General features: G+C 40.8%; 2 protein-coding genes across 4 annotated transcripts; one reads left to right on the plus strand and one right to left on the minus strand.

Moving 5' to 3' along the window:
• Window positions 1-4,498: 4,498 nt before the first annotated feature.
• On the plus strand, window positions 4,499-7,539 carry LOC102717160 (DNA-directed RNA polymerase I subunit rpa43-like). 3 transcript variants are annotated; one of them, XM_015838456.2, is made up of 6 exons: window positions 4,499-4,787; window positions 4,949-5,100; window positions 5,389-5,498; window positions 6,191-6,276; window positions 6,801-6,911; window positions 7,023-7,539. In XM_015838456.2, the coding sequence occupies exons 1-6, from the start codon at window positions 4,678-4,680 to the stop codon at window positions 7,159-7,161; spliced, it is 708 nt and encodes a 235-aa protein (XP_015693942.1). In that variant the 5' UTR covers window positions 4,499-4,677; the 3' UTR covers window positions 7,162-7,539. The 3 variants fall into 3 exon arrangements, with proteins under 3 accessions (XP_015693942.1, XP_006655836.1, XP_015693943.1); XM_006655773.3 differs by having other exon boundaries at window positions 4,504-4,787; window positions 7,020-7,539; XM_015838457.1 differs by lacking the exon at window positions 4,499-4,787 and having other exon boundaries at window positions 4,866-5,100; window positions 7,020-7,539.
• Window positions 7,540-12,738: 5,199 nt separating this feature from the next.
• On the minus strand, window positions 12,739-14,062 carry LOC102713094 (putative F-box protein At1g47790). Its single transcript, XM_015837978.2, has one exon. It carries the CDS (start codon window positions 14,022-14,024, stop codon window positions 12,744-12,746), a length of 1,281 nt encoding a protein of 426 aa, XP_015693464.2. The 5' UTR covers window positions 14,025-14,062; the 3' UTR covers window positions 12,739-12,743.
• Between the last annotated feature and the right edge of the window lie 204 nt (window positions 14,063-14,266).

The following is a 14,266-nucleotide window of genomic DNA, read 5'->3' on the forward strand; positions in this document are numbered from 1 at the left end:
GACACACCGTGGATCACTCTCTAACCCTTTCTTCTCTCCCTCCAAAAATCGAATCAGCTACTAACTTTACCGTCGACTGCTGCTAACCATGCTGTCAACCCATATTCATCACTTCATTAAGCCTCAACCAAAGACTTCTAACCCAAACCACTTCAACCCTTTTACTCTCTACATCATCCCCGACCAAGAGGATCACTTGCCCAGGTTTCTTGCTGCACAAAATCTCCCTTAAATCATCTCCAAAGATTCTTGGCAGACAACCTTTCTTGACTTAGCCTCCAAGCCAGTTTTCAAATTTCTTTCAATGACAAGTAGGCTCCACACCCCCTGGGACCCACATGGCAGCCTCCCACACTCTCCTCACAGCCTCCACCGCCCTCCATGCCCAATGGGTGCCCAAGAAACCCCATCATAGCACTAGCCACCTCTCTCTCTTATTCCCCCCACTCCACTCTTGCTTATTTGCCAAGCCAACGAGCCAGGAGCAAGGGCATACTTCCCACATCACGTTCCAAGCCCAAGAAAACACAACCCACGCACAGGATTCCCGGAGCTCGGCCATCTTTCCCGGCACCGGCGACTTAGCCGTCGTCGTTCTCCATCTCCGGTGAGTCCCTCTCTCTTTCTTCCTATGGAACGCGATCTACGCATCACGCCGAGCTCACCCGTACCTCTCTTGCCCTAGAAGCAAACTGTAAAACACATGGTGGGCGTCACCGACCTCGCCGCCGGCCACCGTCTCCGCCGCTCCCGTGGACCTCGCTTTCTCCATTTCTTCGCTTGGTGAGCACCCTAGTACCTTGAGACAGTTCATGCACTAACCGAGCCCTTGCATGCACTAACCAAGCCATTGCAAGCACATGCATGGGCATACCTAGACACGTCGTAGCTGTTGCTCATGTTCCATGAGCTACGGACCACCATTTCCCTCACCACTACAACTCACAGATGCGCAACAACCCCCTCTACATTTTCTCTTCTGCGCTCGAACCGATTCGGTGCACTGATCGTCGTCGACGAGCCGTAGACCGAACTCAAGCATGGCTGCCACTCTTGTGAGCTAGCTAGGGACTTGATTTCTTGAATTTAATGAACTCTAGGGTCCAATCTGAAAACTGCCTAGACACGTATTACTGTAGCAAGGGAGTGCGGGTTGATTTCCCCATCTTTCGAGGGTCTCTCTGCAAAAACGCCTCTCACTGAGAAAAAACTTTCACTGACATGTGGGCCCGGCTGAGATTTAATTTCGAATTTGATTTCTTTTTTTAAAGCTAAGAACAAGCAAAACTTCAAAAATTTGTAGAAAATTCATTTTAACTCCGAAAATTGTGAAACCAGTTTAGATCTGTGAAACTGTGAACTATTTTACAAAAATATAAAACTTGGTACTTTATGTACAAACTTTTCCTTTATTTTTGTTTTGCCCTAAATATTGCCTAGAACTTGTTAAATTCATAACAAATTGAATATAACTCTAAAAATTGTGAAACCACTTTTTTTGAATTTATAAAACCATGCTCTATAACTTTGTAAAAGGAATTTTCTTCACTTCTATACAGAAATATTGCTTAATAAAACATAACCCTTTTTAAACCTTCTTAATTATTAAATGCATATATCTGTAAAACAAAGTGAAAAAATAAAAATTCCTTCAGTAGAGACCACCTGAGACCAGCACACACTCACTGCATAAGTCTCATGCATTTTCATGCATTTTTTGTTTTTATGCATTTTTGTATTTATCGTATACGCGTATTTTGCATAGAGAAAGAATACGTCGAAGAAGAAGAGGATGAGCTTGTTGACGACCAGGTTCAGGTGTTTGCAGACGAAGGCAAGTCAGCCCCTCCTTTGACCACTTTGATCCTATGTTTTATTGGGCTAAATGATTCTATTGCAAACATGTATACGTTAGCTAGTATTAATTTTGGTAAAAGAAATTATATAAATGTTGGAATGGTAGATATGACCCAATTGCTGCATAATCCACCTTAAAAATATTGAATCATTTCTGGTTGTAACCATAGGGTGCTTTTGAATATAATTATTATGTTCCTTAGGATTATATTATGCTTATATTGCCGCTATATACTTATATTCGGTTACCGCCTTGCAAATTACTCATTTTAATAAATGTTATATGTGGAAATGGTTATTTTGATGTTGCTAGACAGAAATTTAAATGTGTGAGTATTGTGAACTGAAAATGGAGATAACTTGTTTTTAGACTTAGACAGCGAGTGGTGTACATATGGTGGTAGTTGTACACCGATAAGGGGAGCGTTCGCCCAGATCGATTAAGGATCTCACTCTATGTCACCAACTAATGAAAACAATACAAATCATATGTGCTAAGTATGGGTTGGCCTTAACCTATTAAGTTGTTTAGAGTTTAGCCTTGCATCTTGGTAGGCCGGAGAGTATGGGTTACTGGGTTTTGGTAACTTATCAGAACTTCCTATGGTTTGTGATATGATGAAATTGATTAATGACTTGTGGTATGGGATGATCTATGCGGGCAGTCTGTCCAATACAACGGTGTCGTGCCTCGTGAGAGATTCCGGGTTGGGTTCCTTACGGCGCTAGGTTAAAGCGTGGGCACACTACCTAGTGGCGTTACTTTGCTAGTAGCGTGGATAGAACACATATCGTGCTGGTGCAAGGCTAGACAATAAATAATGTAACGGTTTCGTTATGACCTCTAGATCACACTCAATGTGTAGAGTGTGGTGATACCGATGGGTATCGGATAAACTAGAGCGATCCATATCATATGGGCTTAAAAGTTGTACAAACTCTACAGAGTCTAAAACTAATCGATTAGCCGTGCTCACGGTCATGAGCGTCATGGTGAAGTGTCATGAGTATAGTTTGTGATTTTGATAAGCTCTTATGATTTTGGAAAATGGTTGGAATGTTTTGTTGCTGAACTTGTGTAAAGTTTGGTGAATGGTGTGATGAGATGATCGTAAGTGGTGATGATCTACCTTGAGGGGTAGATGAGCGTTATTTATTCATTTTACATTTCTGTACCATTGTTATAAAATTCCGTTACGAAACATGCTGTGAACTAAAATTGGCGTTTATGCAAAATTAACCTATACAGAACTTATCCTTGAATATGGACAACATGTAGCATGCTAGGGTTGTCACCAACTTGCCAGTACATTAATTTGATTAATGTACTGATTTCTTGTTTTCTTTTACTTGTTTTGGCTCAGACCCTGCTACAGGTAATGACTGTTTGGATGAGAAGTTTGATGCAGCTTATGATATTACAGATTTCCAGAATGGTTTTAACTAAGGATTTACCCTAGCCGGTTTGCCTATGGGCTTTTGGGTAGCACGCTTACCGCATGAACCAGTATGTATGGCTTGTCGCTAAGTACTACTTAGAAACTTATTAAGACTATTTATGTTTTATGCTTAGAACCACTTATGATTCGGATATCATGCTTGAGATGATTTATGTGAGACTATGTTGCATTCCTGGACGACTAGTTCCACATGAGGATGGGTTTAAAATGGTTGAGATAACCGGGGAATATGCCTTTGTTGAGATCAAGTCTCTGGGGTACGCTTTTGGTTGCCACCATCGAGTGTCCTCTTCAAGACATGTCGGGGTCTGCAATGAGGTTGGATGTTTACTGTAATTATTTGGGTTTTATTTGAGACCCCATCCGTTCAGATATTTCGCACTGACATGCTTTGGAGCGTTGCACCACCTAGGCTTTGGGACATCCTCACATACAAGATGTTTGACTTTTCTACTTGCAATGTTCGATCATTTATCTTATTCACAAAATTATGAAAATATCATTTATTTTACTTGTGACTTACTTTATTATAAAAAGAACTTTAAGCACGACTTGTAATTTTCTATATTTATATTAAATTTTTGAATAAGACGAATAGTCAAACGCTTGCATTATAAAAAAAGGTACTATTCGTTATTCTTTATGACTCGCTCGTGTTAACCACGTGGTAGCAAAAATATTTAGTAAAGGTACCTAGCTAAACTAACACTTACATATCTCTACCTTACCAAATTCCGGTCATCCCTGAATTTTGCTAAAATTTTGGGTTAATTTTAGCTCAAAGTAAACACACCGGTGCAGATTCAGTGTAGTTTCGTAACAAGAATTCCCAATAATAATAATAATAATAATAATAATAATAATAATAATAATAATAATAATAATAATAATAATAATAATAATAATACTCACTCCTCATGGGATGATTGCTTGAGTTTTCTAATAAAAAAAGCTAAACGATATATTTAGAAGCGAAAATAATTTATAAATAAAACTTCAATATACATATTCTTAACGATCTAAAATTCAACACTAAAAAATAAATTTTCGGTGAAAAAACCTTAAATCAACGCTAAAAGTAAGGTTAATTCAAATTTTGTCGCGTAAGTGAAAAATGGGGATGTTATTGTGGTCGTTCGATCAGCGCCGAGGAGCTGATCCCAACCGTTGCTCGGCTCCCAACTCGCGGTCGTCCTCCCCAGACCACGGGCGCGCGCCGCCGCCGCCGCCGCCGCCGCAGCAGCAGCAGCAGCATCGAACACTCGACGCGCGCTGCTTTAGGGTTCTGGCCTCCGGCCTCGCCGCAGCAGCAGCCGTCTCTCTAGGGCTTGCGGTTTCTGCCGCCGCCGCCGCCGCCGCGATGGATGCGCTTCGGGAGGCGGAGGCCAAGCTGACGGTGTACGTGCACCCCTCCAACGCCGCCGACGTCCGCCGCGCCGTCGCCCGCCAGCTCAGCACGCTCCTCTTCTCGTGCGTCCCTTTACCTTCCCCTCCTCGTAGCATGCAGTTTGTCGTGGAAAAGGAGCTGCTACGGGAGTTGGAGTGGCTGCAATATCTCATGGCATGGTTCTTGATGCTCTCAAGGTGGCACAAGATTCACTCTTTTGGGTGATTGATTTTGATAAATGCAGGTACGAGGACCGCTTCGATGGGGTGTTACTGGCTCATGAAGCTATCGTGGAGAGTGAGCAAGGCAAAATCCTGAATGGTTTGGTACCGTATTTTGGTGTGCCCGTGCACGCAAATCTGCTGCTTTACTCTCCGAAGCCTGACATGATGCTGGGTAGGTTGCGTTGGTTCAGAAGCCCCTAACTTGCAGTGTGTTTATACATTATACTGTCCTGCTTAACTGCATTTTTGTATTAGCTGATGCCTGCATCGTATGGTCACTACACAAATTTGCAGCACCTTGATTAGAACGTTTTTTTTTATGTTGTGTTGTATTATGTCGTTGTTTGCAAGTTGATAAATCCCTTTGTCAGGGTTTTTTTTCAATGAAAAAACTAGTCTGTTAAATTTTTGGAACATGTGATTCTGATTTTTTTTTTTTTTGCATTGTTCCGAAATTCAGAAGGGAAGGTTGAAATGCTTGGAAAGGAATCAATCCATGCCATTGTACTAGGGGTATTCTCAGCAGCCATTATGTCAGATGATATTCATAAGAAGTTCAAGTTCAAAAAAGTAAGATCAAGTGATCAACCATTCTCTTCATAATTATTAATAATGGTTTAAAAGTACTCGCGGTTCTGTTTCATGTGACTCTCGAAATTATAGATGAAGCTCTTTGTGTCTCTAATGTACTCATGGTTATTGTTAGTATCCTTTTTTTTACTGTATGCTTCAATGCTTCACAAATTGTATTCAATGAAACAGCTGCCATGAAAGGGGGAACAGAACTTGGCAGGAAGTGCTTGTGCTAGGCAGGAACTGTAATTACTAAGTTCACATACTGTTTGATTATTGTTAGTAGTTGGATGTTTATCACTTGTCTCTTTTTACGGTAGTTTGTGCTTTTGAACAGCTTTGAAGTTTTCCGATATATTAGGATCTGTCATCAGTGTTAATAAATGTACTGTAGAACGAATTGACTGTGTTGGAGTGTGCAATCCAATGCTTCACAACGTTTTTATGTTTTTGTGACAATCCTTAACTTCTGATCCACTGGAATCAGAAAATATCTTATGGAATCTCTTGTTATACCGTGAAAAGAAATGTTGAATATTTCCATTGTGTGGTCACTGAACAGTAAACACAATTTGAAAAAAAAAACCTCTATAAGTATTAATTTCGTAGAAAGCAACTTATCTCTTAAAGAAGATTATGTATATGTGCTCTCATTCCATAATATCTATATTTTTTATATTTTTAAACAGAAAAATGGTAGAGGAAAATTTGTAAGCAGGTCAGACCAACAGCACGTGATTAAAAAAGGAAGCATGATACAATTTTCTGTCAAAAGGTATGGGCTGGTCTTTGGTCCCCTTGTTGATTTAAAATTTCTCATTTACTGTTTGCTTTCCAGTGTGAAACACCTTTATCAGAAGTAAAGATACTTGTACGTTACTATATTTGTACTTTCTTTGCTATATGCTGTACTTGCTATGTGTTGTTCACAAACAAATATTGTTCGATCAATGTTAGAATTTCCCCTTTGTGTGCTTATGATAGGTGGCCTGAAACAAGTCGTTTTGATACAATGGCTCTAAAGTCTACTAATAACATGGTGAAAGGAACGTGTGTACAATTAAATGCTTTTGAAATACATACATGTTTTTACATGTCACAGATAATCTATTTAGCAAAACTTTTTTTACCTTCCTCAATTATGTATGAGAATGACCCGCAATTTATTCCCCAGTACAACTGAATGATTATGTTAGAACTATATAAGTTGCACAGATGATTGGAAGCAGTTAATATCAGGCTCCATATTCTGAGTTTGACAAATTGATCATTTTCTCTTCTTTTGATGTTCAATCACAGGGTGGATACAGAAATGAATTGTCACATAACTGGATCTTTAATCCCACCTCACACTGGATCCATGCTTTGGTTGTCAGTACATGATGCTGAGTATGCATTGGAAATCAACAGGTCTGGATATGCAACATAATATTTCTCTGCTACTGTTTGAACCGATATTCCAATCCACTCAATACTTTCTAGCTTATGTAATAATATGTGTGGTGCTCAAACTTCCAGCAGGAAAAGTTCAAGAGATATCAACATTAAAATTGAGCAGCATGAACAAGATAACAAAACTGTCAATGATGAACAGGGTGTGAAGAACTCTGAAAGAAAACACAAGTCCAAGTCCCGAAAGAGGAATTTTGAGGAAAGATGATGCCAAATTAAGATTTTACGGAGCAGAATTGTTTTGCATAGAAATTTTAGTTGATAGCTGGGAGCATAGTAAGCAAAGGCAAAGTAGTTTACTGGCTTGTTTCTGGACAACATTTTTCTTCTGCTTCCTGTGAATACACTGCTTCAATTAAAGTAGTGTTTTACAGTGGTTTATCACCAGATGCCACCCTAATTTTCTGTTGTACCATCAACTGCCTGATGATGTAAAACAAATCAAGAATTCGATGTATTGCTGCAGGTGCTGCTGCAGTCATCAGCTTACACACCTGGTATTGGTGATGCCTATTGTCCCAAACCTGTAATTTACTACTATATTGATATGCCATTTCCTTGGTCTGGATGTCATGACTAATTTTCATTGCTACAGTAATGCCATCTCAACAAGAAACAGATGATATTGAGTTGTGGTTATGCATATAAAACTTACATTGCATGCATTTAGTGCTGAATAGTATATCACTGATACAAGTGCACTTCCTCAGATATGTGGGCTGTTGGTGCAATTTTCGCTGTGTTTTTTACTCTGTCTCCACTTTTTCTTGGTGGAAGGTATGTTACATATAACACTATTGTTTGGGTAGCATCATTGTATTGGCAATATCAATATTTTATTGTATCCATGTCTTAATGCATACATTCTGCCTGCATACCCATATTTTGATTTGAGCAGTGAATATATCACCCTTTTGATTTTCGTTAAAGTAGTCTTCGTTTATTCTATTGATGATTAGTTTTGTTCTTTTTATCTTGTGGATAGTTGGCCTGTGAATTTTGGGGAATTCTCACCAGAATCTCAGACTTTCATTTATTCCTTTAGTTCTAACGCTATAAAACTGCAGTTCTGAATACTGTAGCACAATTATTTTCTCTTCATATTTGATTGTTTGTATATTTTTAGCTCATACGATGCTTACATGGTTCATTTATACATTCAGCCTTGACCTATACTTCTTCATGTGTAACTCCGATGAACATTGACTGAGTACTTACTCTCTTAATAGACTTGCATCTATATATTTCTTTTCTTAACCCCAGTTCATCTTGCTGCAGAGATACCATATGTACTTGAATTTCCTTGTTTGATTTTTCACTGCTTTCATTTATTTATTTCAGTTAGACCGATCAGCTATACAAAATATGTGTTGTCCTTGGGCACCTAATCATGCTGTCTGGCCAGAGGGATTGAACCTGCGTCGTTCAAGCAGCTTCAGTTTTTTTCAGGTGAAATGACTTCTGCTTACAATTATTGGTATAAGTTGCCTTTCATACTGATTTGCCTTTTTCATTGCCTGTTCAAAAGATTCCTCCCAAGACATTTATGGGAGCTTGTTCCTGATGCTACTTTTGGAAGCTATTGACTTCATTCAGGTTAGTCTTTGCAGATGAATTTTGCTTCTTGTTTGATTTGTTTATCATATATACATGAACTTCTATATTGTTTTAACTAATATCAAATTAATACAACATCTTATTAAAATTTATATGATTTTAAGTAATTTTATGAACCATAGGGCTCAGAGAGGTTAGCATTGTGTCGTGCAAGCATCAACTCTTATTATTTACTGTGTCTTTATCATGATAATTGACAGTTAATTATACTAATACTTACTAGCTTGTGAATAGTGCAACGTAGGGACTTATAGTTTTTTTTTCATATTAACATGGATATATATAGGTTTATCTTTTCCTTGTTTAATCATATTAACATCGTAGTTTTTTTGTCATTCTGACAGCAACTTTGTTCCTGGGACCCACGAAGGAGGCCAACTGTGGAGCAATCACTACAGCATCCATTCTCCGACGTACTAATTTACACATTAAGTTGTTCATGGGAACTATGCTTCACTTTTCTATATGGCCCTGACACTTTTGACTTGTCTAGGCGGGCAACGGGGTACCAAGGTCGCTCCATGATGCCTCTCATACAAAGACTACAGAATCTAGTGAGTTCAATTTTTTTTTTTGCAGGAAAGGATAATTGATTTTTGGTGATGTATTGCTATTTTTTCTATTGAGCTCTTGTATTTTTGTACGAATGAATTCAAGGTTGGAACTAAACCTGTGGGATTTTGGCACAGAACCTGACGACAGTTACCTTGATTTAACACTCAGTCTAAAGCCAAGTTTTTCTAGAACAGGTGTCAGCCTGACATATTTTTTCATTGTAAAATTCCTTTCCAGTTACTATCTGTTGTATTATGTATGGGCTTACATTACCTTTTCTAGTTGTACATTTTTCTAACAGTGTTTCAGAACATATGAAAAAGGTGAGCTCTTATTTGCATGACGTGGAACATATATTTTGCATGAGAGTGCAATGGGTGTTATCCTGAAGTTCGCTATCATATAATGTAGGAAATTCGGCTGCACTCAGGATTTGAGAATCCTCCTGTGCAATTCCTGCCTTACTCCAACTTCTGTATTATTTTCCTAAACCAGTAGATACTAATCAAATAGTTCTGTAGTTACAGAATAAAACTATTGGCAGTAATGGGTACTCCCAGTACATGTGAATTTATGCCATCAACAGGTTTTCAGTTCTCTGCCCTTTTGTTTGCCAAGCAACATGTACCATATTTTAACCTTTAATTTTTTCTTCAAAACATGTTTTCTGCAGTTCCAGCGAGGAGAAGCCTATGAAAATATCATGCAATCTGTGAGACCTAACCTTAAAGAAAAAACGCGATGAGGACAGCGTAAAGTTTGTTCAGAAGGCGGTTCACACAGCGACAAAACAGGTACTGCGCTTTCATTGCTTTGTTCAGCTCTTGTAGGTCGAGCGAAAAATATTTTGCCAATTAATGATAATCAAATGCATTTATGTTGTCAACTTAGTGCAAATATATATGTAAGAGATATCCTGATTTTGCAGTACCAGGTGACTGAGGGCAACCTCTAAAGGTCATGATGTCATCGCATGGTTCTGCTTTTGATCTTTTGCTAACCGCATCTAATTTAAATGCATGAAAACTTGCATATCTAGAAAGACCTGTTAATGCTATCTGCATACTGGAACAACATATATTGATATATGTAACACCTATGGTACAGCTCTTTCATTTCTTTATGATTCTAACACAAATCTTAAGCTCTGCCAGCCCTGCAATCTATATATATCCACCATATTAGTCTATATTAAATCTTTTTGTATGGCAGCTTTCTTTCAGGGAGATGACTGCCGCCTTCCACTTTGCCACTGTTGTTACTGTTTTTCCTACCTTTTTGGTTGTTTCTCACCATACTTACCATGTGTACCGTCCAAACATGGTTGATTTGTTTATACAGGCTGTCAGATTTGCAATTTTACTTCCAGACCCATCGTCGTCGTCGTAGTTTACATGACCGTTTTTTCTTTCCTTCCACTATTTACCCTATCTAACTGAGAGCCATCAAATGCTATTACCTATTTACATGCCTTTTCAACTTTCCATTGCCATCAAATGATCAAACAATCATCGCCAACATATTTTGCATTTATAGTCTGAACGCTTACTCTCTATGGGTCATCAGTTGTTCGCTAGCTGTGTACTCCTACGGTTAATTGTTATTCCCCGGTCCGTTATAACTTCACTTTGTCATTCCCTTTGTTACGCAGGTTTAGGTACAGACAACCATCTAAATCATCATCTTACGATGCCATATTTTTAAGGGTAATTTTGTTTCTTCTATTTTTTTTTTTAGGTCGGCTTCTTCTGCGTGGTACCAGACGGTAAAGCTCAAGAGGCCACCGCGACTCACTAGGATATACTGTTCTTTACCGACGATGCGTGCCTTGCCAATTAAGCTACTATCCATTATTTGGTGCCGTCAGTGCAACAGGTGATGCTTCCGCTCTTATCCGTTGGGTTGATAGTTTTGTACATCAGATCCACTGAAAACAAACTGATCAATTTTGCCTGGAGTAAAGCTGTGGTACATGGTTTCCACCCTTTATCTGGTTATTTTTGCTACTGCTTGATTTGCACCTGCTTTGCTCTTGGATGGCTGCTCTCTACTTTTGTATACAACGAACTATTGCCCTACATGATTAACAAGACTTTCCTCCCCATTACGTGCAAATTTGTGATCAGGTTGTCATATGGTTCGGTCACCATATGATTTCCGTGTGCTTCCATGCACCCTGTGCTATTCATTACTGTGCTCAACGTCGGTGATCGCTGTGCATTTCTTATTGCTTAAGCTGTTAATCACATACATGTTCTCGTGAGACAACTGCTATTCTGTTCTTGTTATTTCAGTCCTTTCTTCACCACCTTGCTCTCTCCGCTCACTAACTTTTAATTGTGTCGGCTTCATCTGACACTTCTAGTTGTGCCTTGGCCTCAATCGGCCCAGTACTACAATCACCACCATAAAAACCGCATAATTACCGGAATTAATCCACCAACAACCACTCGCTATTATTCTTTAGGGTTAATTATATTCATGCCATTATAAATTTATCAGTTTTAAAATATGGCATTACTATTCGATTAATTGTAAAGATGTCGTTATAATTTTAAAATTACTTTAGATATGTAGGTGTTGGACCAAATTGCCTTTTGCAAGGACGCAATGAACAACAGAGGGACAATATGGTTTAATTTTTTTTAAAAAAATACATCGAAAGGGTATGGAGTGACATTTCGAATAGTTCAAAAATTATAATGACATCCTTACAATTAGTTGAATAATAATAACATATTTCAAAACTAGCAAATTTATAATGACATAATCTAATTAATCCTTTATATAATGGCATGGTCTTTAAAACTTATCTTTCACTATAATTGTATATTAACATAGAAATAAATATTAATTTATTTTTCTTGAAGTATTTCCTCAAGCTCCAATTAACCGGCACCCTGCGGTCCAAGCTCGACATCTCTAAGATCCAAAACAATTGGTTGTCTCGATCGTCGTGACTAGAGTCAGATTACTATATCACTACGGATATATATTTCATAATATATAACTTTAAAATAATAATAGAAAACATAATTATATAAAAAATATCATTGCATAGGATAATGACTGAGTCAAACTACACACGTTAGTACCAAGTTAGCAAAAATTAAACTCAATACTGCCTTATTACTTCATTTGCATTTGCACATGTTTTAAAAATGGGAGATACGTTATACCGGTTTTGCGGTTAAGTAAAAAAACAAACTCGCCGTATAGCTGAGGGAGGGAAAATGGCCTATTCTGAGAAATATGACGTGGCATGTGTACATGACATTCCTGCTCGGTTATGAGATGCTAATACAAATAGGTTGAAATAGAATTAAGCGATTCGATTTTAGGCTGATATTCGTAGGTTGCTGACATTTATTTGAACATATCTACGTATAAAATAAAACAGTAGTTGAACTGAACGTAATTACTTTAATTTTGCTATTAATTAAACGTTTGATTTTTTTCTTATGTCAAACACGTGCACAGTGCATAGGGGCTAGGGGATGTGTGTATGGACCTTTTAACTTACATGTGTACGCCTTCAGATTATCGATCAACGGTAGTGACCAAATGTAATTGATAAAATTAAAATTTTTAAATATTTAATTACTAGACGGACACTAATTACTTTGCTCTGATGGTGAGCAGGCTCTCCCTGTACGGAACGACATGGTGCATCCACCTTCCACCATAAAAGCGGTAGTGCAACCTGTTGCTTGCACGGAAGTAGGTCATCTCCTGGTTCATGCCCACTTCACGTTCCAGCACTTGGCGTTCCGTGTCGTACCGGAAGATGCAGGTGAAATTCGCGTTCAGAAATATGCCTCCTTGGTAGTCGACGGCAAATGGACGGACGGCCAAGGCAGGGTGGTATAGCTCGACGGTGCAATGCATCGACCACCGCGCCGCGCCATCGTCGTCGGCGGCGGAAGCCGTCCAGAGCTGAGCGGCGGCGACGCCGGCGTCACTGACATGCTTGTGTACGTAGCACAGCTTGCCAGCCAGCTCGGTCAGGGCCGGGCCGAAGCCCTCGACGTCTTCCGGCGCCGCCTGCATGCACGGCGGGATCGGGAAAAGGGAGAACTCCTCGGCGCGCACGTCGAAGCGCAGAATCCCGGAGGCGGTGCCGCTGCCAGCGGGCGGCGACGGCAGGGCGGCGGTCCAGTAGATGGCGCCGAGGATGCACGGCGACGGAGAGGGCATGACGAGGTAGGGCGAGTCGGCGACCGGCCTCCACGCGCCTGAGCCGCCGCCGAGGGGGAAGACCTCGCATCCGACGCTGTAGTCCGTCTTGGTATAATCGCAGTGGCGGATGAAGCATCGAACCACCTTCACCTCGCCCGTCAATGGATCGGCGCCGAGGCCTACCTTTTGGATCCCGAACAAGTCCGGCGTGCCGACCGGCAGCTCGGCGAGCTCCCTGGTCGCCGGGTTGCAGACGATGATCTGATCCGAGGAGTACATCTCCGAGGACACCATCACAAGGCCGTTGCAGTGCAGGGGCAGGTTCCAGTCGGCGGCGACGCCCAGGGGCAACGCCTCCTCGTGCGCGAGCTCCGCGGCGGCGCCGTGCCCCTGGTAATGGAAGAAGCTGATCGCTCCCATCCGTTGGTCCGTCACGCTCCAGCACGGCATGACGATCATGGACGGCGGCCGACGACGGCGGCGGCGCGCCGTCGTGGAGTGGTGCAGCTGGAGGCGCACGAAGCGCGGGTCGGCGACCATGGCGCGCCACGACCTGCACACGGACCGAAGTCGCAGGATGGACTTGACGGGGAGGCGGAGGAGGATTTGCTCGGCGACGTCGTCCGGGATGTCGGCCACGGTGGCGCCGGCGGGATTGCGCCGCCGCCGCTTGGTCAATGGCTCGTCGTAACCTCCACCTTCCCGTTGATTCTCCATCATATCCAACAGTAGAAAGCTAGCTAGAGAACACCTGTAATTAACGCTGTAAACAATACAAGAAGATGACTTTTTATTTGAGTGATCCTTCCTTGTCCGAATCTGACACCTGTACGTTGTGTAGTCGAATCCGATTCTCGCCTCCTCGATCGGATTTGCTCGGCATATTCTGTTCAATTCAAGCTGAACAGCAGGGCCAGATGATCAAGGGGAGGTCTAATCCGCGCGCTGCCCGCGCACGCGAT

This window comes from Oryza brachyantha, chromosome 6, assembly GCF_000231095.2.
Source record: "Oryza brachyantha chromosome 6, ObraRS2, whole genome shotgun sequence".
In the NCBI taxonomy this organism is placed as follows: domain Eukaryota; kingdom Viridiplantae; phylum Streptophyta; class Magnoliopsida; order Poales; family Poaceae; genus Oryza; species Oryza brachyantha.